Source organism: Panthera uncia, chromosome D4, assembly GCF_023721935.1.
Source record: "Panthera uncia isolate 11264 chromosome D4, Puncia_PCG_1.0, whole genome shotgun sequence".
Lineage (NCBI taxonomy): Eukaryota > Metazoa > Chordata > Mammalia > Carnivora > Felidae > Panthera > Panthera uncia.
Window position 1 is genome coordinate 54,395,608 of NC_064807.1, and position 23,296 is coordinate 54,418,903.

General features: G+C 37.3%; 1 protein-coding gene across 3 annotated transcripts in view; it reads left to right on the top strand.

Annotated features, from left to right (window-relative positions):
• Positions 1 to 23,296, top strand: part of UBE2R2 (ubiquitin conjugating enzyme E2 R2) — a 116,828-nt gene that overhangs the window by 66,653 nt on the left and 26,879 nt on the right. For all 3 annotated transcript variants that reach the window (XM_049625137.1, XM_049625123.1, XM_049625129.1), the window contains exon 2: positions 18,253 to 18,339. In XM_049625137.1, the coding sequence (XP_049481094.1) occupies positions 18,253 to 18,339 (87 nt within the window). The remainder of the gene's footprint in view (positions 1 to 18,252; positions 18,340 to 23,296) is intronic.

The window sequence follows — 23,296 nt, forward strand, 5'->3', positions numbered from 1 at the left end:
TTTCTTTCTTTCTTTCTTTCTTTCTTTCTTTCTTTCTTTCTTTCTTTCAAGATTTTGTTTTTAATCTCTACACCCAACGTGGGGCTTGAACCCACAACCTCCAAATTCAAGAGTTGCGTGCTCCACCGACTAAGCCAGCCAGGTACCCCAAAATTCAATTTCTTAGTAGATATAGGACCATTTAGGTTATATATTTCATCTTTTTTTTTTAAATATTTTTTTTAAAGTTTTTTTATTTATTTTTGAGACAGAGAGAGACAGAGCATGAGCAGGGGAGGGGCAGAGAGAGAGAGGGAGACACAGAATCCGAAGCAAGCTCCAGGCTCTGAGCTGTCAGCACAGAGCCTGACTCGGGGCTTGAACTCACAGACTGTAAGATCATGACCTGAGCTGAAGTCGGATGCCTAACCGACTGAGCCACCCAGGTGCCCCGGTTATATATTTCATCTTAAGTACCTTTGGTACTTTGTGCTTTTTGAATAATTTGTCTATTTCATAGAATTTGTTGAATTTTGTGAGCATAAAGTCATGTGTAATGTTTCCTCATTCTTTTAATATTGGTAGGATTAGTAGTGCTGTCACTTTTTTCTGGTCTTACTACTGGTATTTGTAGACTCTCTTTTTTATTGGTTTGTCTAGAGATATGTCCGTTTCCTTGATCTTTCAGAGATCTGGTTTTATTAATGTCTCTCTGCAGTTTCCACATTTTTCAGTTCCATTGAGTTCTACTTTTATCTTAATTCATTTTCTTCTGCTGGCTTTTGGTTTAATTTCTTATTTTCCTAAGTTTTGTTAAGCAGAAGTTTACACCATTGAATTGAGACCATTCATCTTTTATTTTTACTTTACGGAAGTGTAGTTGACATACAATATTGTATTAGTTTCAAGTGTACAACATGGGGATTCAACATTTATATATATGTTACAAAGTGATCACTACAATAAATTGAACTACCATTTGTTACCATACAAAAGTGTTACAGTATTATTAACTATATTCCTATGTTGTACATTGCATTCCCATGTCTTACTTATTTTATAACAAGAGATTTGTGTCTTCTAATCCCTCTCCCCTATGTTGTCTGCTGCCTCTCTCCTCTCTGGCAACCACCAGATTGTATTGTTCTGTATAATTATAAATCTGTTTCTCTCTCTGTTTCGTTTGTGGGTTTTTTTTTTTTTTACATTCCACATATAAGTGAAATGATTCAGTATTTGCCTTTCTCTGCCTAACTTATTTTACTTAGCATAATACCTTTTAAGTATCATCCATGTTGTTGCAAATGGCAAGATTTCATTCTTTTTTATAGTTAATATTCCGTTGTATATATACCACATCTTCTTTATCCATTAATCTATCAATGGACCTTTGGGTTGCTTCCGTATTTTGGCTATTATAGATAATGCTGCAGTGAACATGGGTGTGTACATACCTTTCTGAATTAGCATTTTCTTTCTTTCTTTTCTTTTCTTTCTTTCTTTCTTTCTTTCTTTCTTTCTTTCTTTCTTTCTTTTCTCTCTCTCTCTCTCTTTCTTTCTTTACCCGGAAGTAGAATTGCTTGATCACATATGGTAGTTCTAATTTTAATTTTTTGAGTGAACTTCATACTGGTTTCCATAGTGGCTGCACCATTTTGCATTTCACCAAGAGTATACAAGGGTTCCTTCTCCTCCACATCCTTGCCAACCCTTGTTATTGTCTTTTTATGCTGGCCATTCTTTTTTTTTTTTTTTTAAGTTTATTTATTTATTTTGAGAGAGAGAGAGAGCAGAAGAGGCGCAGAGAGGGAGAGAGAGAATCCCAAGCAGGCTCCGCACCGTTAGTGTGGAGGCTGATGCGGGGTTTGAACTCACAAACCGTGAGATCATGACCTGAGCCGAAACCAAGAGTCGGATGCTTAACTGACTGAGCCACCCAGGCGCCCCTTTATGCTGGCCATTCTGACAGGTGTGAGGTGATAACTCATTTTGATTTGCATTTCCCGAATGATTAGTGATGTTGAGTCTTTTCATGTATCTTTTGGCCATCTGTATGTCTTTGGAGAAATGTCTATTCAGGTCCTCTGCTCATTTTTTTTTCTTAATGTTTATTCATTTTTTAGAGAGAGAGACAGAGAGTGAGCAGGGTAGGGGCAGAGAGAGAAGGAGTCACAGAATCTGAAGCAGGCTCTAGGCTCTGAGCTGTCAGCACAGAGCCTGACCCAGGCCTTGAATTCACACGCTGCGAGATCATGACCTGAGCTGGTCAGATGCTTAACCAACTGAGTCACCCAGGCACCCCTCTGCTCATTTTCTAATTGGGTTGTTTGCTTTTTTGATACTGAGCTGTGTGAGTTCTTTATATATTTTGGGTATTATCCACTTATCAGTTATGTCAATTGCAAATATCTTCTCCCATTTAGTAGGTTGCCTATTTGTTTTGTTGATGATTTCTTTCACTGTGCAAAAGCTTTTTAGTTTGATGTAGTCTATTTGTTATTTTTGCTTTGTTTCCCTTGCCTGAGGAGATAGATCTCCTCCAAAATATTGCTCAGGCAGATGTCTAAGAGCTTATTGACTATGTTTTCTTCTAGGAGTTTTAGGTGTCCAGTATTAAAAACATTTAACTTATTCAATTTTTGAATTTATTTCTGTGTATGATATAAAAAAATGGTAATTTCATTCTTTTGCATGTAGTTGTCCAGTTTTGCCTGCTGAAGAAACTGTTCTCCATTGTATATTCTTGTCTCCTTTGTTGAAGGTTAATTGACTGTATAAGTGTGAGTTTATTTCTTGACTGTTCTGTTCCACTGATCTATGTGTCTGCTTTTGTGTCAATGCCATACTAGTATTTTGATTACTATAGTTTTTAGTATATATTGAAATCAGAGAGTGTGTGATGCTTCCAGCTTTGTTCTTCTTTCTCAAGATGGCTTTGGCTATTCAAGCTCTTTTGTGGTTTCATAGAAATTTTTGAATTATTTGTTCTAATTCTGTCAAAAATGCCGTTGGACTTGGATAGGGATTGGGTTGACTTTGTAGGTTGCTTTGGGAGTATGGACATTTTAACAGTATTCTTCCATTCCATGAACACATATATATTTCCATTTATTTGTGTTGTTCCTAGTTTCTTTCATGAGTGTCTTTCATATAGTTTTCAGAGTATGGGTCTTTCACTTCCTTGGTTAAATTTATATCTAAGTATTTTATTCTCTTTGATGCAACTGTAAATGAGATTGTCGTCTTGTTTTTTTTCTGATAGTTCATTAGTATATAGAAATGTAACAGATTTATGTGTATATTAATTTTGTTTACTGCAACTTTACTGAATTCATTTATTCTAATAGCTTTTTGGTGGAGTCTTTAGGGTTTTCTGTATATGGTATATCATGTTATCTGCAAATAGTGAAAATTTTACATATTCTTTTCCAATATGGCTTCCCTCTCTCCCTCCCTTCCTCCCTTCCTCCCTTCCTTCCTTCCTCCCTCCTTTCCTTCCTTCCTTCCTTCCTTCCTTCCTTCCTTCCTTCCTTCCTTCCTCCCTTGTCTGATTGCTGTGGATAGGACCTCCAATAGTATGTTGAATAAAAGTGGCAAGAGTAGACATCCTTTTCTTGTTCCTGATCCTAGAGGAAAAGTTTCCAGCTTTTAACCATTAAGAATGATGTTACCTGTGGCTTTGTCATATCTTTGTCATATATGGCCTTTATTATGTTGTGGTGTGTACCGTCTGTCATCACTTTATTGAGAGTTTTTGTCATAATGGATGTTGAATTTTATGAAATGCTTTTTCTGCTCTATTGAGATGATCGTATCATTTTTATCCTTCATTTTGTTAATGTGGTGTATCATGTTGCTTGACTTGGAGATTTTTTAAAAAGTTTATTTATTTTGAGAGCAAGAGTGAGTGCAAGTTGGGGAGTGGGGGAGAGAGAATCCCAAGCAGGTTCTGTGCTGACAGCGTGGAGGCTTGATCCCATGAACTGAGAGATGATGGCCTGAGCTGAAACCAAGAGTCAGATGCTCAACCAACTGAGCCACCAAGGCACCTGATTTGCAGATGTTTAACCATCCTTACATCCCTGGAATAAATCCCAATTGATGATGGTGTATGATCCTTTTAATGTATTGTTGAATTTGGTTTGCTAACATTTTTTTGCAGGTGTTTGCATCTATGTTTGTTGTGGGTAGTTGCATCTATGTTTACTAGGGATATTGACATGTAGTTTTCTTTTTTTGTGGTGTCTTTGTCTGGTTTTGGTCTCAAGGTAATTCTGGCTTTATAGAATGTGTTTGGAAGATTTCCTTCCTCCTTTATTTTTTGGAATAGTTTGAGGATAATAGGTATTAACTCTTCTTTAAAACTTTGATAGAATTCACCTGGGATCCATCTGGTCTTGGACTTTTATTTTTTGCTAGTATTTTTATTACTGATTCAATTTCATTACTAGTAATTTGTTCAGATTTTCTATTTTCTATTTTTGGAAGATTGTATGTTTCTAGGAATTTATTCATTTCTTTCAGGTTGCCCAATTTGTTGACATATACTTATTCATAGTAGTCTCTTATGATCCTTTGTGTTTCTGTGGTATAGGTAATAACTTCCTTTTCATTTCTGAATTTATTTGTGCTTTTTCTCTATTTTTGATGAAAGTCTGGCTTTTTAAAAGTTTCTCAGTTTTGTTTATCTTTTCAAAGAAGAAGTTCTTAGTTTCATTGATCTTTTCTATTGTTTTCTAGTCTCTATTTCACTTATTTGCACTCTGATCTTTGTTATTTCCTTCCTTCTACTAACTTTGGGCTTTATTCTTCTTTTTCTAGTTCCTTTAGGTGGAAGATTACATTGTATTTTTGAGATTTTTCTTGTTTCTTGAGGTGGGTCTGTATTGTTATAAAAACTCTTAGGACTGTTTTTGCTCTATCCCAGAAAATTTGGATTGTTGTGTTTCCATTTTCATTTATCTTGAGGTATTTCTTATGTCTTCTTTCATCTATTTGTTGACTCAGATTTGTTGGTTTACTGGCATGTTTTTTAGACTCCGTGCATTTCTGTTCTTTTCCAGTATTTTTCTTATAATTGATTTCTAGTTTCATACTTTTGTGGTCTGAAAAGATGCTTCATGTGATTTCAATCTTAAGTTTGTTGAGGCTTATTTTGTGGCCTAACGTGTTCAGTATGCACCTGAAAAGCATGTTTATTCTTAAGTTTTTGGATGGGATGCTCTGTATGTATTTATTAAGTACTGTGGTCTAATGTGTCTTTCTTTCTTTTCTTTCTTTTGAGAGAGAGAGCGTGCAAGCTGGGGAGGGGCAGAGAGAGGTAGAAAGAGAATCAATCCCAAGCAGGCCCCATGCTGTCAGCATGAAGCCCAATGATGCCGGGCTTGATCCCATGAACCAACCATGAAATCATGACCTGAGATGAAATAAGATCAGACGCCCAACCAACTGAGCCACCCAGGTGTCCCTGATCTAATGTATCTTTTAAGGCCAGTGTTTCCATACTGTTTATCTGTGTGGATGATCTATTTGTTGATGTTAGTGGGGTGTTAAAGTCCCTTGCTTTCATTGTATTACTGTCAGTTTTTTCCTTTTATGTCTGTTAATGTTTATGTATTTGGGTGTCCCTGTGTTGGGTACATAGATATTTACAAGTGCTGTATTCTCTTGTTCAGTTAATTCCTTTGTCATTATGTAATCTTTTGTTACAGTCTTTGCTTTAATGTTTATTTTGTCCCTATAAGTATTTCTTTTTATTTCCATTTGCATGGAATATCTTCTTCATCCCTTCACTTTTTTTCTTTCTTTCTTTCTTTCTTTCTTTCTTTCTTTCTTTCTTTCTTTTTCTTTCTTTTTCTTTATTTTAATAAATGTTTATTTTTGAGAGAGAGAGAGCTCGCGCGTGAGCAGGGGAGGGGCAGAAAGAGAGGGAGACCAAGGATCTGAAGCAGGCTCCGTGCCGACAGCAGAGAGCCCTACGCAGGGCTTGAACCCATGAACCGCGAGATCATGACCTGAGCCAAAGTCGGACACAACTGACTGAGCCACCCAGGCTGCCCCATCCCTTCACTTTCAGTTGTAGGCCTTTAGATCTGAATTGAATCTATGTGTATGTATGTGTGTGTGCGTGTGTGCATGCGTGTGTGTTTTGTGTGTGTGTGTGTGTGTGTGTCTTGGGTTTTTGGTTTTTTCCATGGGTCTTATTAATTCAGTCAGCCACCACATGTCTTTTGATGGGAGCATTTAATCTATTTACATCTAAAGCAATTATTGATAAACAGTGTATTTTATGCCATTCTACTGATTGTTTGTTGGTTGTTTTTGAAGTTCTCTGTTCCTTTCTTCTCTTGCTATCTTTCCTTGTGATGTGGTGACTTTTCTTAGTGCTATGTTTATATTTCTTTCTTTTTTTAAAAAAGTTTTTAATGTTTATTTTTTTGAGAGAGAGAGAAAGTGAGAGAGAGAGTGTAAGAGGGGAAGGAGCAGAGAGAGACAGGCACAGAATCCAAAGCAGAGAGAGAGCTGTCAGCACAGAGCTCGATGAGGGGCTTAAACTCATGAACCGTGAGAGCATGAACTGAAACGAAGTTGGACACTTAACCAACTGAGTCACCCAGGTGCCCCTCTTTCTTTGTTTTTTAAGTAGGCTGCGTGTCCAATGTGGGGCTTGAACTCATGACCCTGACATGAAGAGTTGCATGCTCTACACCTGAGCCAGCCAGGAGCCCCTGTATTTTTTTCTTTATCTTTTTTTGTGTATCTGTTATAGGTATTTGAATTGTGATTACCATGAGGTCCATATATAACATCCTGTATATAAAGCAGTCTATTTTAAATTTATGGTCACTTAAATTCAAGTACATTCTAAACACTGCATTCCCCACTCCACCCCCATGTTTTATGTTTTTGATGTCATATTTTACATCTTAATTATTTTGTGTATCTTTTGACAAATTATTATAGGTCTAGATGACTTTACTACTTTTGTCTTTTTTTAAAAATCTTTATTTAATGTTTTTATTTATTTTTGAGACAGAGAGATACAGAGCATGAGCAGGGGAGGGGCAGAGAGAGAGGGAGACACAGAATCCAAAGCAGGCTCCAGGCTCTGAGCTATCAGTACAGAGCCTGACGCGGGGCTCGAACTCACAGACTGTGAGATCATGACCTGAGCTGAAGTTGGACACTTAATCGACTGAGCCACCCAGGTACCCCTGTCTTTTAACCTTCATACTAACCATGTGGGTGGTTGCTGTGCTACCTTCACTATATGTTTACCTTTACCAGTGAGATTTTTTTTCTTTCATAATTATCTTATTTCTATTAATGGTCCTCCCTTATATTTTAGTTTAAAGACATCCCTATAACATTTCTTATAAGGCTAGTTTGGTTTGATGAACTTTAGCTTTTGCTGGTCTTGGAAGCTCCTATCGCTCCTTCAGTTCTGATTAACATCCTTGCTGGGTAGAGTATTCTCGGTTGTTAATTTTTCATTTTAGCACTTTGAATATATCCTGACACTCCCTTCTGGCCTGTAAAGTTTATGCTTAGAAATCAGCTCATGGTCTTATGGGGGTTCCCTTGTATATAACTAGTTGTTTTTCTCTTGCTGCTATTAAGATTCTCTCTTTGTCATTAACTGTTGACACTTTGATTATGTGTTTTGGTTAGGTCTCTTTGGGCTCATCTCTTTTTTTTTTTTTTTTTTTTAATGTTTATTTATCTCAGAGGGGGGTGGTGCAGAGAGAGAAGGAGACAGAGGATCTAAAGCCATCTCTGTGCTGACAGCAGTGAGCCCAGTGTGGGACTTGAACTCACGAACTGTGAGATCATGACCTGAGCTGAAGTCAGACACTCAACAGACTGAGCTACCCAGGCACCCCTCTTTGGTTTCATCTTATTTGAGATTCTGTGCATCCTGGACTTGGATGTATTTGCTTTGCCAGGTTAGGGATATTTACAGCCCTTATTCCTTCAAATAGATTTTCTGTCCCTTTCTTACTCTCCTCTTTAGGGACCCCTATAATTCAAATGTTAGTATGCTTGCTATTGTCCTAGGAGTCCCTTAAAATATCCTCATTTTTATAATTTTTTCTTTTTTCTGTTCCTTTTGGAACCCTGTCTTATCACTCATCTATTCTTCTGTATCATCTAAACAGCTGTTAATTCCCTGTCATGTATTTTTTCATTTCATTTATTCTTCAGTTCTAATTGTTTTTTTTTTTTTAATTTTTTCTTTGTGCTGAAGTTCTCACTGTGTTCATCCATTCTTCTCCTGAGTTTGAGGAATATCTTTATAACCATTCTTTACACTCTTTATCTGAAGTGTTTATCTCCATTTCATTTAGTTCTTTTTTCTAGATTTTGTCTTGTTATTTTGTTTAGAACATATTCCTCCCTTTCCTTGTTTTGCCTAACTCTGTTTCTGTGTATTATTTAGATCAGTTATCCTGCCTCTTCTCACCTTTTCTAATATAAATACTTAATGCTAAAATTTTTCCTCTGAGTACTGCTTTAGGTGTTATAAATTTTCATGTCATGTTTCCATATTCAATGGAAATTCGAATTCAAACTTCAAAATGTTTTTTGTTTTAATTCAAAAAATTTTCTAATTAGCCCTTGGCTTCCTCTTTAAACCACAGGTTACTTGTTCTGTTATTTAATTTCCAAATATTTGGGTATTTCCAGTTTATTTATTTATTAATTTTTTATCTTTATCCTTGAGAGACAGAGAGACAGAGAGCATGAGTTGGGAAGGTGTAGAGAGAGAAGGAGACACAGAATCCAAAGCAGTCTCCAGGCTCTGAGCTGTGAGCACAGAGCCTGATGTGGGTCTTGAACCCACAGACCATGAGATCATGACCTGAGCTGAAGTCAGATGCTTAATCAACTGAGCCACCTAGGTACCCCTCCATTTTACTTTTTGTTAATGATTTCTAGTATAATTTAGTTGTGTTTGGAGGACATGCTTTGTATGATCTTCTTTTAAATTTGTTGATATGTTTTGTGGCCCAGAATATGACATATCTTGGTACATGTTTCATGTGTCCATGAAAAGGATGTTGTTGGTGCTGTATGGTCTTCTATATCCTTGCTAATTTATTGTCTGCTTCTACTTAGAAGGAGGGAGATGATGATGTCTTCAACTATAATTTAGGATTTTTTATTTTTATTTTCAGTGATATAACTTCCTAATTAGTTTGTATTCTAAAGCTCTTAGGTGCATACACTTTTAGAATTGTTACTTCTTCTTTGTGAATTGACCCCTTTAGTAACCAGATTGCCCTTTTCATCCCTGACAGTATTCTTTATTCTAAAGTGTGCTTTCTCTCATATTTCATAAAGCCATTCCAACTTTATTCTTTTCCCTACCAGTTTTTCCACTAACATCCTTTTTTAATAAATTGTGATGTAATTTACATATCATAAAATTAACCCTTTCAAAGTATACAGTTCAATAGTTTCCTTCTATTCACAAGATTGTACAACCATCACCACCACCTAGTTCTAATATATTTCATCACCCTCAAAAGAAACCCTATACCCATTAGGAGTCACAATCCATTTTTCCCTACCAATCCTAATGTTCTTTTATTATACCTGGATCCAGTCCAGGATACGATATTGCATATAGCTGTTCCATCTCCACAGTCTCCTCCAATATTTGATGGTCTTTGTTTTTGCTTTTTTGTGACCTTGACAATCTTGAAAAGAACTGGTTAGATATTTTGTAGAATGTCTCTCAGTTTGGGTTTGTGTAATATTTTTTTTCATGATTAAACTGGGATTGTGAGTTTTGGGGTAAGAATACCACAGAGGTGAATTGTCTTTCTCACCATGTATCAGGGAGGTCATGATTTCCACGTGACTTAGCACCAGTGATGTTAACCTTGATCACTTGGTGTAGGTGGTGTCTGCAAGGTTTCTACACTGTTAAAGTTAGTATTTCTTCGTTTCCATACTCTATTCTTAGGAAGGGAGTCATTAAGTCCAGCTCATGCTCATGGGAAAGGGAATTAAATTTTACTTTCTGAATGGGATATATCTACATAAACTTTCTGGAGTAGTACCGTAAGGAACTTATCCCATCTCCCCTTATATTTTTTCATTCAGTAGTTTATACCAATATGCATTCATTTATAGTAATTTTGTACTTCAGGTAATCACTCAGGACCATGAATTGTTTTAGTTTTGGCCATTAGGAGCTCTTTCAGGTTGGCTCCTATGTTCTTTTGACATATTTTTTCTTTAGCATGCCTTATTTTCACACAGTATAAGAGGCTCTAGGCTCATCCTGTATTTTCCTTGCCCCAGATCTAGAATCAAGTATTTCTCCGAAGAACTCTGGTTCCTTTTATTAGGGGATGGTAATTAAAAACCAAGATCCAAGGAACTGGATGTCCTTGTTGCTACTGGGTTGTGGCTACATTAGAGCTGCATTATTTTAAGATAAGTAGCTTTATTGTGATTGTTATTATTTATTTTATTTATTTTTATTTGAGAGAGAGCAGGAGCAGAGAAGGCAGAGGGAGACAGAGAGAATCCCAATCTAGTTCCACACTCAGCATGGAGCCTGACATGGTGCTCAATCCCATAGCCCCAGGACAAGACCTGAGCTGAAATCAAGAGTTGGATGCTCAACTGACTGAACCTCCAGGCCCCTCGTTGTGATTTTAATGCTCATACACATTTATTCATTCAAATTTTTTTAAAGTAATTTTTTAAAAAATGTTTTGAATGCTTATTTATCTTTGAAAGAGAGAGAGAGAGACAGAGCATGAGCAGGGGAGGGGCAGAGAAGGAGACACAGAATCTGAAGGAGGCTCCAGGCTCTAAGCTATCAGCACAGAGCCCGATGTGGGGCTTGAACCACAAATTGTGAGATCATGACCTGAGCCAAAGTTGGATGCTTAACCGACTGAGCCACCCAGGTGCCCCAAGAATATTAATTAGAGTTGTTTCAAATTCCCAGTCAGATAATTCTATGCTACATAACTCTAACCAAATAATCTATGCCATATTTGGTTGTGATAATTGCTCTCTTTATTTTTTCCTTTTTGTATGCCTTGTGATTTTTTTCTTGATAGTTGGATATGATGTACCCAGCTATAAGGAGCTCAGTAAATAGGCCTTAGTAAAATGGTAGTGAGGTAGTGGGTGGAGGAAGTGCATTCTATATTCCTATGATTAGGGCTTAGTCTCAGTGAGCCTTTGCCTCTGGACTGTGAGTTTAATCACAAGAGTTTTTCATTGTCTTCTTTTTTCTTCTTGTCTAACTGTGTTTGCTCTTTCTCAGGACTCTTTTGGCTATTCTGGGTCCCCTAAATTACAACCTTATATGAATTCTGGTACTAGCTTTTCCATTTCTATAAGGAAGGCAGCTGGAATTTCCATAAAATGATGTTGAATCTGAAGATCGGTTTGGGGAGGGTTGCCATCTTAACAGTATTAAGTCTTGCTGTCCATGAATATGCAATATCTTTCCGTTTGTGTATGTCTTTAATTTCTTTCAACAGTGTTTTGTATTTTTCAGAGTATAAATTTTGTACCACTTTCATTAAATTTATTTTTAAGTGTTTTATTGTTTTGATGCTACTATAAGTGATATTTTCTTCATTTCATTTTCAGTTAATTAAATGCTACTGTATAGAAATATAATTGATGCTGCTATCTTGATCTTTTATCCTGCAACCTTGCTGAACCTGTTTACTTGTTCTGATGACTTTGGATTCTTTTGAATTTTTTATGTATAAGCTCATGTTCTCTGCAGATACATATAACTTTACTTTCTTTCCAACCAATCAGTATACATTTTATTTAATTTCCTTGCTCAATTGCCTTAGCTATCATCTCCAGTACAATGTTGAAGAGAAGTGGTGAGAGTGGTGAAAGCAGACATCCATGTCTTATTTCTGAAATTAGGGGGAAAGCGTTCAGTATTTCACTGTTAGAGATGATGTTAGAGTTTTTTAAATCAATGCCCTTTACCAAATTGAGGGATTTCTCTTTTTGAGTGTTTTAAATTATTATGGGGTATTCAGTTTTTGAGTTCTTAGTGGTTGCCCTGGGGATTACAATCAATACCTTATAACTGTGGTAGTTCATTTAATACCATCTTAATTTCAATAACATACAAAAATTTTGCTCCTAAACACACACATAGCCAACAGCACATGAAAAGATGTTCAACATCACTAATGCAAATCAAAACCACAGTGATATATAACCTCACACCTGTCAGAATGACTAAAATCGAAAACACAAGATGGGGTGCCTGAGTGGCTCGATTGGTTAAGCATCCAACTCTTGATTTCGGCTCAGGTCATGATCTCATGGTTTGTAAGATCGAGCCCTGGTTCAATCTCTGTCTCTCCCCCTCTTTCTACCCCTCCCCTGTGCTCTTTTGGGCACACTCTTTCTCTCTCAAAATAAATAAATGAACATCTTAAACAAACAAAAAAAAAAGAAACAAGTATTGGTAAGGGTGTGGAGAAAAAGGAACCTTTGTTGATAGAAATGCAAACTGGTGCAGCCACTGTAGAAAACACTGTGGAGATTCCTTAAAAAATTAAAAATAGGATGAATCACTATATGATTTAGTAATTCCACTACTGGGTATTTACCCAAAGAATATGAAAACACTAACTCAAAAAGATATATGCACCCCTATGTTTATTGCAGCATTATTTACAGTAGCCAGGTAAGGAAGCAACCCAAATGTCTATCCATAGATGAATGGATAAAGAAGATGTGGAGTGTGTGTGTATACGTTTACGCATGTGCACACACACAATGGAATATTACTTAGCTATAAAAAATAATGAAACTTGCCATTTGTAACAACTTGGATAGATCTAGAGGATGTATTGCTAAGTGAAATAAGTTAAAGAAAGACAAATACCATGTGATTTCTCTCATATGTGGAATTTAAGAAAGAAAACAAAAGAGACAAAAAAAGTAGACTCTTTAATGTAGAGAATAAACAATTTGGTGGTTATGGGGAGAGGATGGGTGAAATAGGTGAAGGGGATTAAGAGTACAATTATTGTTTTGAGCACTGAGTAATGTACAGAATTGTTGAATCACTATGTTGTACTTCTGAAACTAATACAAACTATATGTTAATTATACTTGAATTAAAAAAATAAAAATAAAAAAATTTTAGCTCTTTACAACTCCGTCCCCTTTACTTTTTTCTTAATATTGCCATACAAATTACAACTTTATATATTATGTGCCCATCAACAAAAATTTTTTAAATATTTTTTAATGTTTTTATTTATTTTTGAGAGAAAGGGGGCGGGCAGATAGAGAGAGGGAGATACAGAATCCGAAGCAGGCTCCAGGCTCTGAGCTGTCAGCATAGAGCCCGGCCCGGGGCTCAAACTCACAGACTGTGAGATTATAACTTGAGCCGTGAAGTCAGATGCCTAACCAACCTAGCCACCCAGGCACCCCCATCAACAAAATTTTTAATTTTAGAGAGAGAATGAGCGTGCAAGCAGGGTAGAAGGGCAGAAGAAGAGAGAGAATCCCTCTCTCAGGTTCCACACTCAGTGCAGAGCTTGACATGGGCCTCAATCCCACAACCGTGGGTTCATGACCTGAGCAGAAATCAAGAGTCAGACACTTGGGATGTCTGAGTGGCTCAGTCAGGCAAGCGTCCACCTTCAGCTCAGGTCATGATCTCACAGTCAATGAGTTCGAGCCCCACATTGGGCTCTGTGCTGACAGCTTAGAGCCTGGAGCCTGCTTTGGATTCTGTGTCTCCCTCTCTCTGCCCCTCCCCCACTCATGCTCTGTCTCTCTCTGTTTCAGAAATAAACATTAAAAAAAAAAAAAAAAAAGGAATCAGACACTCAACCGACTGAGCCATTCAAGTGCCCCAACAGATTTATAATTATTACATTATGTAATTGTTTTTTAAAAAAAGGTTCTTAAATGTTTGAGAGACAGAAAGAGAAAGAGAAAGAGACCTAGTGAGGGAGGGTCAAAGAGAGAGGGAAACACAGAATCCGAAGCAGGCTTCAGGCTCCAAGCTGTCAGGGCAGAGCCCAATGTGGGGCTTGAACTCACAAACTGCAGGATTATGACCTGAGCTGAACTTGAACAGTTAACTGACTGAGCCACCCAGGTGCCCCTGTAAATGTCTTTTAAATTAGATAGAAGGGAAAAAGAGTTATGAACCAAAAAATACATTTATAATTATGAGTTCTCAGTTTTCATGTATCTAATAATATTTTTTTAATTAAAATTTTTTTTTAATGTTTATTTTTTGAGAAACAGAGAGACAGATTGCAAGCAGAGGAGGGGCAGAGAGGTGGGGGGGAGACACAATCTGAAGCATGCTCTAGGCTCTGAACTGTGAGCACAGAGCCCAACGCAGAGCTCAAACTCACGAACTGTGAGATCATGACCTGAGCTGAAGTTGGACACTTAACCAATGGAACCACCCAGGTGCCCCTAATTTTTTTTAATGTTTATTTATTTTTGAGAGAGAGAGAGAGAGTGCGTGCAAGCAGGGGAGGGGCAAAGAGAGAAAGAGACACAGAATCCAAAGCAGCCTCCAGGCTGTGAACTGTTAGCACAGAGCCTGATCTGGGCCTCTAACCCACGAACCTTGAGATCATGACCTGAGCCAAAGTTGGACACTTAACTGACTGAGCCACCCAGGCGCTCCACACTTATCTAGTAATATCTTATTCATTTTATTTTATTTATTTTTAATTAATTCTATTTATTTTTTGTTTATTAGAGAGAGAGAGAGAGAGAGAGAGAGAGAGAGATGGAGTCCGAGTGGGGGAGGGGCAGAGAGAGACGGAGCACAGAATCTGAAGCAGGCTCTAGGCTCTGAGCTGTCAGCACAGAGCGGAACTTATGAACTCCGAGATCATGACCTGAACCGAAGTCAGACGCTTAATCGACTGAGCCACCCAGGCACCCCTATCTAGTAATCTTTTAATGCACCTTCAGTTTTTGAAGAAGAGTTTTGCTGGTTATGGAAATTTTGGTTGATAAGTTTTGTTCTTTCAGCACATTTAATGTCATTTTACTGCTTTCTGGCTTCCTAGTTTCTGATTAGAAATGATGTCTTATTGAGGACCCCTTGTGCTTGATCAATTGTGTCTCTTGCTGCTTTGAAGATTGCCTTTGGCTTTCAGTAGTGTTTGATGATGATATCTCTAAATGTGAATCTGAGTTGATTCTATTGGCAGTTTGTTGAACTTGTTTATGAGGCTTAATGTTTTTCATTAAAATTGGATTTTGGGGGCAGTTATTTCATCAAATATTCCTGTTTGCTCCTTTGTTTCCTTTCTTGCTGGGATTCCCAGTATGCATATGTTGGTATGCTTGTTAGTGTCCCACAGGTCTCTGAGGCATAGTTGTTTTTTTTATTTCTTAGATGAAATAACGTAAATTGATGTATCTTCAGTTTCACTGATTGTTTTTTCCTCTTGTTCAAATCTGTTCAGCCCATTTAGCTTTTTGTGGTTATTATAATTGTACTTTGCCACCCCAGAATTCCTATTGGGTTTTTTCCCCCCTCAAAAGCTATTCCCTTTTTTTAATAATTTCTCTTCATTGATATTCTCAGTGTGCTGAGACCTTTTTCCCATACTGTCCTTAGTTCATTAGCCATGGCTTCCTTTAATCCTTTAAACATTTAATGCAGCTGATTTAAGAACTTGCCTGGTAAATTCAGTATCTGGACTTTGAGTTTCTGTTGATCGGTTTTCTACCCTGTGTATGGGCCATACTTTGTGTTGTTTTCTTTCTTGCCATGTTCTATAGTATTGTGTTGAAAACTGGATGTTCGAGTAATACAATGTGGCAACAGAATTTTTTGTTGCCGTCATTTTAATTGTTTCCTTGCTTAGTGGCTTTTTTCTGACCCAATTCTGTTTTGTCTATATTCTTGTGTGTGTGTGTGTGTGTGTGTGTGTGTGTGTGTGTGTGTGTGTGTGTAAAATGTTTATTTAGTTTTGGGGGGGGGGTGGGTAGACAGAGGATCTGAAGCAGGCTCTGTGCTGACAGCAGAGAGCCTGATGTGGGGCTCAAACTCACGAACTGTGAGATCATGACGTGAGCCAAAGATGGACGCCTAACCGACCTAGCCCCCCAGGCACCCCTGTTTTGTCTATATTCTTATATGTGGCCAGTAAAGTCTCCACTTGGTTAGTTTAATGATCAGCTAATGATTGGACAGCAATTTCCTTAGTTTGATTTGATTTGATTTCCTGGTACCAAGAAGTCTCCTGGGCATTATAAGAGGAGTTCATATTGAATGAAGCATGCCTTTAACACTCAGTTATGCAGTTTTGAAATCTGCGTTAGCCTTTCCCTCCTCCTTGTACAGATCCTTCAGTATAGCCAGAGATGCCAGTTTAGGGCCTTCTGATGAATTCTCATGACTTTCCTGAGCATGTGTAGAGCCTGGGCATACACAGCCCTACATATGGGCCAGTATTCTAGATTCTTGGGAATTTGTTAGAGTTTTTCAAAGTCCTTATGCACATCTCATATCCTTACTTTTCCTCTTTTTTTTTTTTTAATGTTTGTTTATTTTTGGGAGATCACAAGTGGGAAAGGGGCAGAGAGAGGGGGACAGAGGATCCGAAGCAGGCTTTTCACTGACAGCAGCAAGCCCGGTGAGGGGCTTGAACTCACCAACAGTGAGATCATAACCTGAGCTAAAGTCAGATGGTTAATCGACTGAGCCACTCAGGTGCCCCTAAATGTTTATTTTTGAGAGACAGCGCAAGCACAGGAGGGGCAGAGAGAGAGGAAGACAGAGAATCCGAAGTGGGCTCTGCACTGACAGCAGACAGCCTGATGCGGGGCTCAGACTCAGGAACAGTGAGATCATGACCTGAGCCAAAGTCGGACACTTCATGGACTGAGCCATCTAGTCGCCCCTGTCCTTGCTTTTCTCATTAAATTTTTTGGTTAGTCTGTTGTTTGACCTAACAAGCAGCTTTAAAGTTCAGCATTTGCCTGTCGTTGTTGTTAGCAAACACACCCCATGGAAAGTTATTTTGACACTGCCCAAGCTATAGATCAGGTCAAATGTAGACAGTCTTGCAAGTGAATTTTTCTAGGGAACCATCAAAAATGTCAGGTAGTGACAGTTCTTTGGGATTAAGGCTTGGAAGAAATTTCAGCACATTCTGTGACTGCTTGTCTTCACTTTGAATGTGATATGTTAGTTTTAATTACCATAGCTCCTGGAGAGCAGGTCATGGGACTGGGACAAGTTAAAACACCACAAAGTTCCACTGTTCTTACTGAGGGTCAGCTCTTTTTCTTGAATAGAGACTCCTTGAATTATTGCAAACCTTTGGTTATTTTCTACATTCTGAAGAATTGAGTCTTAAAATTTTTTGCCAATTTTCTTATTGCTTTTATCAAGAGAAGAATTTTTGAGGGTCCTGACTTGCTATGTTTACTGGGTTTTGTAGCTTATTTAGTCTTAGCTTGTCCTTTCTATCCCTTTCTCAGGCTCTTTTACTATACTGTTAAATGAGTGTCTTTCTGGGTTTCTTCATATTTGAAATATGGTATACTGCCAAGGATAGTCACTGCAGTTATTTATAATAGCAAAAGAGTAAGAAACAACCCAAATGTCCCAAAATACAGAAATCATTTATTTAAAATGATTTATCTAATATCCATATGATGGAATGTTACACAGATACTAACAATCATCTATTTAGAGACTATTTTGTAGGAAAATGTATGATACGGATGGGGAAAAATTATAAAATTCAGTATATTCAAATTTTTGAAAATAAGTTTTGTAAAGAAACAAACATGTATATACCAAAAAAACTGCTGGAAGGAGCTGTATCAAAATATTAGCATTTATTATTTCCGGGTAGTATTTAAATCAGGTGAGTTATAAATAATTTTTGTTCTGTATTATGTACCATAAGGTTGTATTAGTTATTTTTTGTGTTAAAAATAAATGTAGCAATTAGTATGACATACCTGTACCTATTACTATTTTTCACTCATATTAATGTAATGAAAAATTATTTTACTGTTGAGTTTGGGTGATTTAATATAAGCTCTTATGAATATTTGAAAAAATGCTATAAGAACATTAATAGTAACTCTGACATTGGGGCTAACAAAATGTATATGAGTAGTTGTTAATCCTAAGAGTTTACTCCATAGAAAGTTTTATTTCACTGGGATATAATAGGGTGAATTATTAGGCAGATGAAAAACCTAGAGTCTCATTTATTAGCATTTCATTTTTTTCCTTTTCAGGCGCATATTAAATTTCCTATTGACTACCCGTATTCACCACCTACCTTCAGATTCTTGACCAAAATGTGGCACCCCAACATTTATGAGGTAAGAGACATATGTTGTGAATTTCTCTGAAGATTCATTTTTTAGATACAGTCCTGCAAAATAACCTATGCATCTCAGTATGCTGTGGTAGTTATGCTGTAGCCACAAGGGAGTATTCATGGTTCCCCACTTGTAGTTACTAGTCTCTAGTTTAATTGTTCCAAATTGAAGGTTGTTTCATAATACAGGTGTATTCTACACATAGATATGTTTATATATAATATATATAAAGCTTAAAATTTTTTTTAAGCTTATTTATTCTGAAAGAGTATGATTGGGGTAGAGGCAGAGAGACAGGGAGAGAGAATTCCAAGCAGGCTCTATGCTGACACAGCACAGAGCCCAACAAGGGGCCCAAACCCACAAATTGTGAGATCATGACCTGAGCCAAAATCAAGAGTTGGATGCTTAACCACCTGAGCCACCCAGGCAACCCTAGATTTTTTTTTTTAAGAGAGAGGGGCATGCAAGCAGGGGAGAGGGGCAGAGGGAAAGAGAGAGGTAATCTCAAGCAGGCTTCATCCTCAGCATGGGGCCTGATGTGAGGCTTGATCCCATGACCCTGGGATCATGACCTGAGCCAAAATCAAGAGTCTGGTGCTCAACCAACTGAGCCACCCAGGGACCCCTATTATATTTAAGATTGAGACTTTGAATCATTGTTGCTATTCCTAAGATTATACTGCCTAGGTGTTAAGATTGGCATTTTAAAAATTTAGTGTATAAAGTCATACAAATTACTATCCTCTAGCTTCACAGCAAGGGTCACCTGTTGCTATGATCACAGATTGAGCTTCTCAGGGGAATTTATCCTACTACATTTGGACTGGCCTCCTTTTAGTAATTGCTTCAGAGCAGTTGAGAACCTCTTTTAGAATAAATCCAAGGTGAGGTTCTTCTACGGAACATTTCACATGCCTGAGGGAGTGATTTCTAGTTTTGTTGGTGAAAGACACTTAGCTTTGGGCTAATCTATAACCATGCTGGAATGATGCATTTTGTTTCTCAGGATCATTATGTAAAGGACCTCTAAAATATCCTTATAGTCCACTCCTTTACCATTTTGTAATCTTTTTCATTGTATTAAGGCTCTGAGGTGGTCTTACTTTATTGAAGCTGTGGACCATGCATTAAAATTCCTTTTTAAAATTTGCAGCCTTAGTCATATAGTCCCTTCTTTTGCTCTGGTGGATATTGGGAAGCTCCTTTGCTCCAGAAACAGAACAACATAATGCTTGTAGGCAAGAAATGAAGAACTTGCTCTAGAGCTCTGAACCCTGAATTTGGATCTCCATATAAATCAGCACACTGGAGCAAGCAGCTTTATTGTTTTACACAACTTACTTTTTCTTCGAGGCATTATCTTTGCCTTTCTTTTCTTTAAACAAGACAAACTGGTGCTCAAAAGGTGATGTGTAGTTACATTTCCAGAAATAAGCTCCCAGAATTTGTTTTCTTTAATGTCTTTAGTATTTGAGATAATCACAATATTTATAAACAATAGTGAATACCTTAACACTATTCTGTATAACAGAGTTACCCCTTGTAGGAGATAGACTATAGAAACAATTCACTGTTTAAGAAGTTCAAAACGAGTTCAGCGCACGTAGAAATACTTCTGTGTTTCTGTCCATGTAGTATTTATGGATTTTATATAGCATGAGTGAAGTGAGAAGACTCAAACTTTTGTTTTGCTATTAAGAACTAATTCACCTAAAAGCCATGTATTCACTTGTTTCCATTCTGAAGTTACCTAATCCCAAACTCCTCTCAAAGAGAAACAAAAGGGGCGCCTGGGTGGCTCAGTCGGTTGAGCGTCTGACTTCAGCTCAGGTCATGGTCTTGCAGTTCAGGAGTTCGAGCCCCGCGTCGGGCTCTGTGCTAACAAACCGTCCCCTGCTCATGCTCTGCGTCTGTCTCTCAAAAATAAATAAATGTTAAAAAAAAAAAAAGGAAACAAAAAACAAGGAAAAGGATTCAAAACTGTGAAGGAATAAAGTGTATGTAAACTTCCCTTTCCACTATTTTTTCACTATTAAAGTAGACTATTTAGTTCTCTTAAGACTTAGCATTGGATCATTATTTTTTAAAAAGTTTTTTTCATATTCATAATTAAATTTTCAATGGGAAAATAATTCATTCGTATCTTATAAATATGCAGTTGTTTTCCATGCCACAAATGTTTTCTTTTTAATTTTTTTAATGTTTATTTAGTTTTGAGAGACAGAGACAGAGCACGAGTAGGGGAGGAACAGAGAGAGAAGGAAGCACAGAATCTGAAGTAGGCTCCAAACTCTGACCTGTCAGCACAGAGTCCTGACGTGGGGCTCAAACCCATGAACCACGAGATCATGACCTGAGCCAAAGTTGGATGCTTGAACGACTGAGCCACCCAGGAGCCCCTAATGTTTTCTTTTTAAAGAAGTGATAAAGCGTGGTTAGGAATTTAATTTGATATAGTCATGGTGGTCATAAGAGACTTATAGGGCTCCTGGTTGGCTTAGTCAGCAGTGCGTGTGACTCTTGATCCTTGGGGTTGTGAGTTCAAGCCCTACTTTGAGTGTAGAGATTACATAAAAAAATAAAATCTTTGGGGTGCCTGGGTAGCTCAATGGGTTGATCGTCTAACTCTTGATTTAGGGTCATGGGATTGAGCCCCATGTCAGACTCTGCACTGAGTATGCAGCCTGCTTGAGATTGTCTCTCTCTCTCTCTTTCTCTCTGCTCGTACACTCTGTCTCTAAAATGAAATGAAATAAAATAAATCTTTAAAAAACAGAGAGAGACTCTTCTCACATAAGTTAATTTATCTTTGCTACACTTTGGAAATGATTATCAGAATTGAACTTTTTGAGGGCCTATGTCTGTATTTGTGATTCTAAAGGTTGGGGCTCATGTTTCTTGGCCAAAGGGATATTCTTGTTGGTTGTTGCTCTCACCTACCTGCGTTGTCACCTGTGGTAGACACGTGGTGGACCTTGAGGTCAAATTGCTGTAGTCGTCAAAGTGTTTACTGCAGTGTTATTTATAATAGAATTAGAGATGGGGGAGGGGCAGTGAAACAACCCAATCAAAAATACAAAAGTAGAAGACTATTCAAATGCCAGAAAAAGGGACTTGATGAAAGAGTTTTGGGAAGGTTCCTGGGTAGCCCAGTCAGTTAAGCGTCTGACTCTTGGTTTCAGCTCAGGTCATGATCTCACGGTTCATGGGTTGGAGCCCTGTGTCAGGCTCTGTGCTGACAGCTCAGAGCCTGAAGCCTGCTTTGGATTCTTTGTCTCCCCCTCTCTTTGTCCCTCCCTGCTCACGCTCTGTCTCCGTCTCTCTCTCTCAAAAATAATCATTAAAAAAAAAGTAAAAAAATAAACTTAAAAGAAGTTTTTGCTACATTAACTTCACAAGCATTAAAAATAAATATTGTAGAGACTATTATTGTTAGAAAATAAGTTATAATGTTATTTTTTTTAAATAACTTTTTAAAGTTTATTTTTATTTATTTTTAAGAGATAGAGAGTGAGCAGGGGAGGAGCAGAGAGGGAGACAGAATCCCAAGCAGGCTTCGCTCTATCAGCGCAGAGCCCACTGTGGGGCTTGAGCTCAAAATCTGTGAGATCATGACCTGAGGTGAAACCAAGAGTCAGACACTTAACTGACTGAGCCACCCAGGTGCCCCTATTATGTGAAGTTTTAAAAATCACAAGAGCTTTTGTTATAGTTTTGCTAAATACATTAATGTACACATTACTACAGCCCCAAAAGAAGTAAACGCTGCAGTATATATGAATGAATTTAATTATTTTAACATTACCTTTATCATTGCCATATTTGTGAAATTTATAAATATCAAGGGGGAACTTGGAGAACAAAGGAAATTTAATATGAACTTGTCATCAGTGATTGTACTACTATGTATCTATTCCTATCTACTTTGTAATATGTTGAGTGAACTCAAAAATAGTTTCATGGTTACATGTAACTGTGTTCTCAGAAGTAGACAGCCAACAAACTCCATTTGCCTGGCCATGTATTAAAATGAGGCTTTCATACACCCTGTAATGCACTGTGAACTTTACAGCTATGGCAACTCAGAATCTCTCTGTTCTTTAGAATTTAGTAAATAAAAAATAATTTTTTTTTTTAGAATAGACTAATTTTTAGAGTAGTTTTAGATTCACTGCAAAATTGAGTGGAAAGCACACACTATTTGATCTTTTTAGTACTAGTGAGTTGTGAAACACAGTATGAAGCTTTACTTAAAAAACATAATAGGGGCACCTGGCTAGCTCAGTCAGAAGAGCATGTGACTCTTGATCTCGAGGTTGTGAGTTTGAGCCCCATGGTGCATGTAGAGGTTACTTAAAATTTTTTAAAAAAGTAAAAATATAAAGATTTCAGATTTTTTTTTTTTTTTTTACGAAGGAGTATACAAGTCATTTTTCCTATATAGTGTGCACAGGTAAATGTCAACCAGTGCAGTCATGAAATGAAAGTTCATGTATGTTGGTGTCTTTTAGTCTGCTTGACAGCCAGTAATAAAATATTTTGCTGTTTCACTTATGGTTCTGGTTCTGAAGAGTTATTCTTCATTCTAGAACCCAGATTATTCTCAAATCATTATACTAATTTGTATAGCTTCCAGCATTATAAAGAAGTATCAATTTGGCTACTATTCCACTATCATTAGGGCATGGTATGTTTAAATATTATTGTTTTAATAATGATTAAAAATAGACCCTACTGTTTTAATATGCTTTTCCTAAGTCATGTTGTCTTAGCTTGGGCTGCTATAACAGTACCATAGAGGGGATGGCTTAAAGAAAAGAAATATATTTTCTCACAGAATAGGAAGCTAGAAGTCCAAGATCGAGGTGCCAGCATGGTTAGTTTCTGAAGACTCTTCTGCTTTATCTCTCTGTCCTTAGAAGGCTTGAGTAAAGAACAGGCTAGCTGTCTGGTA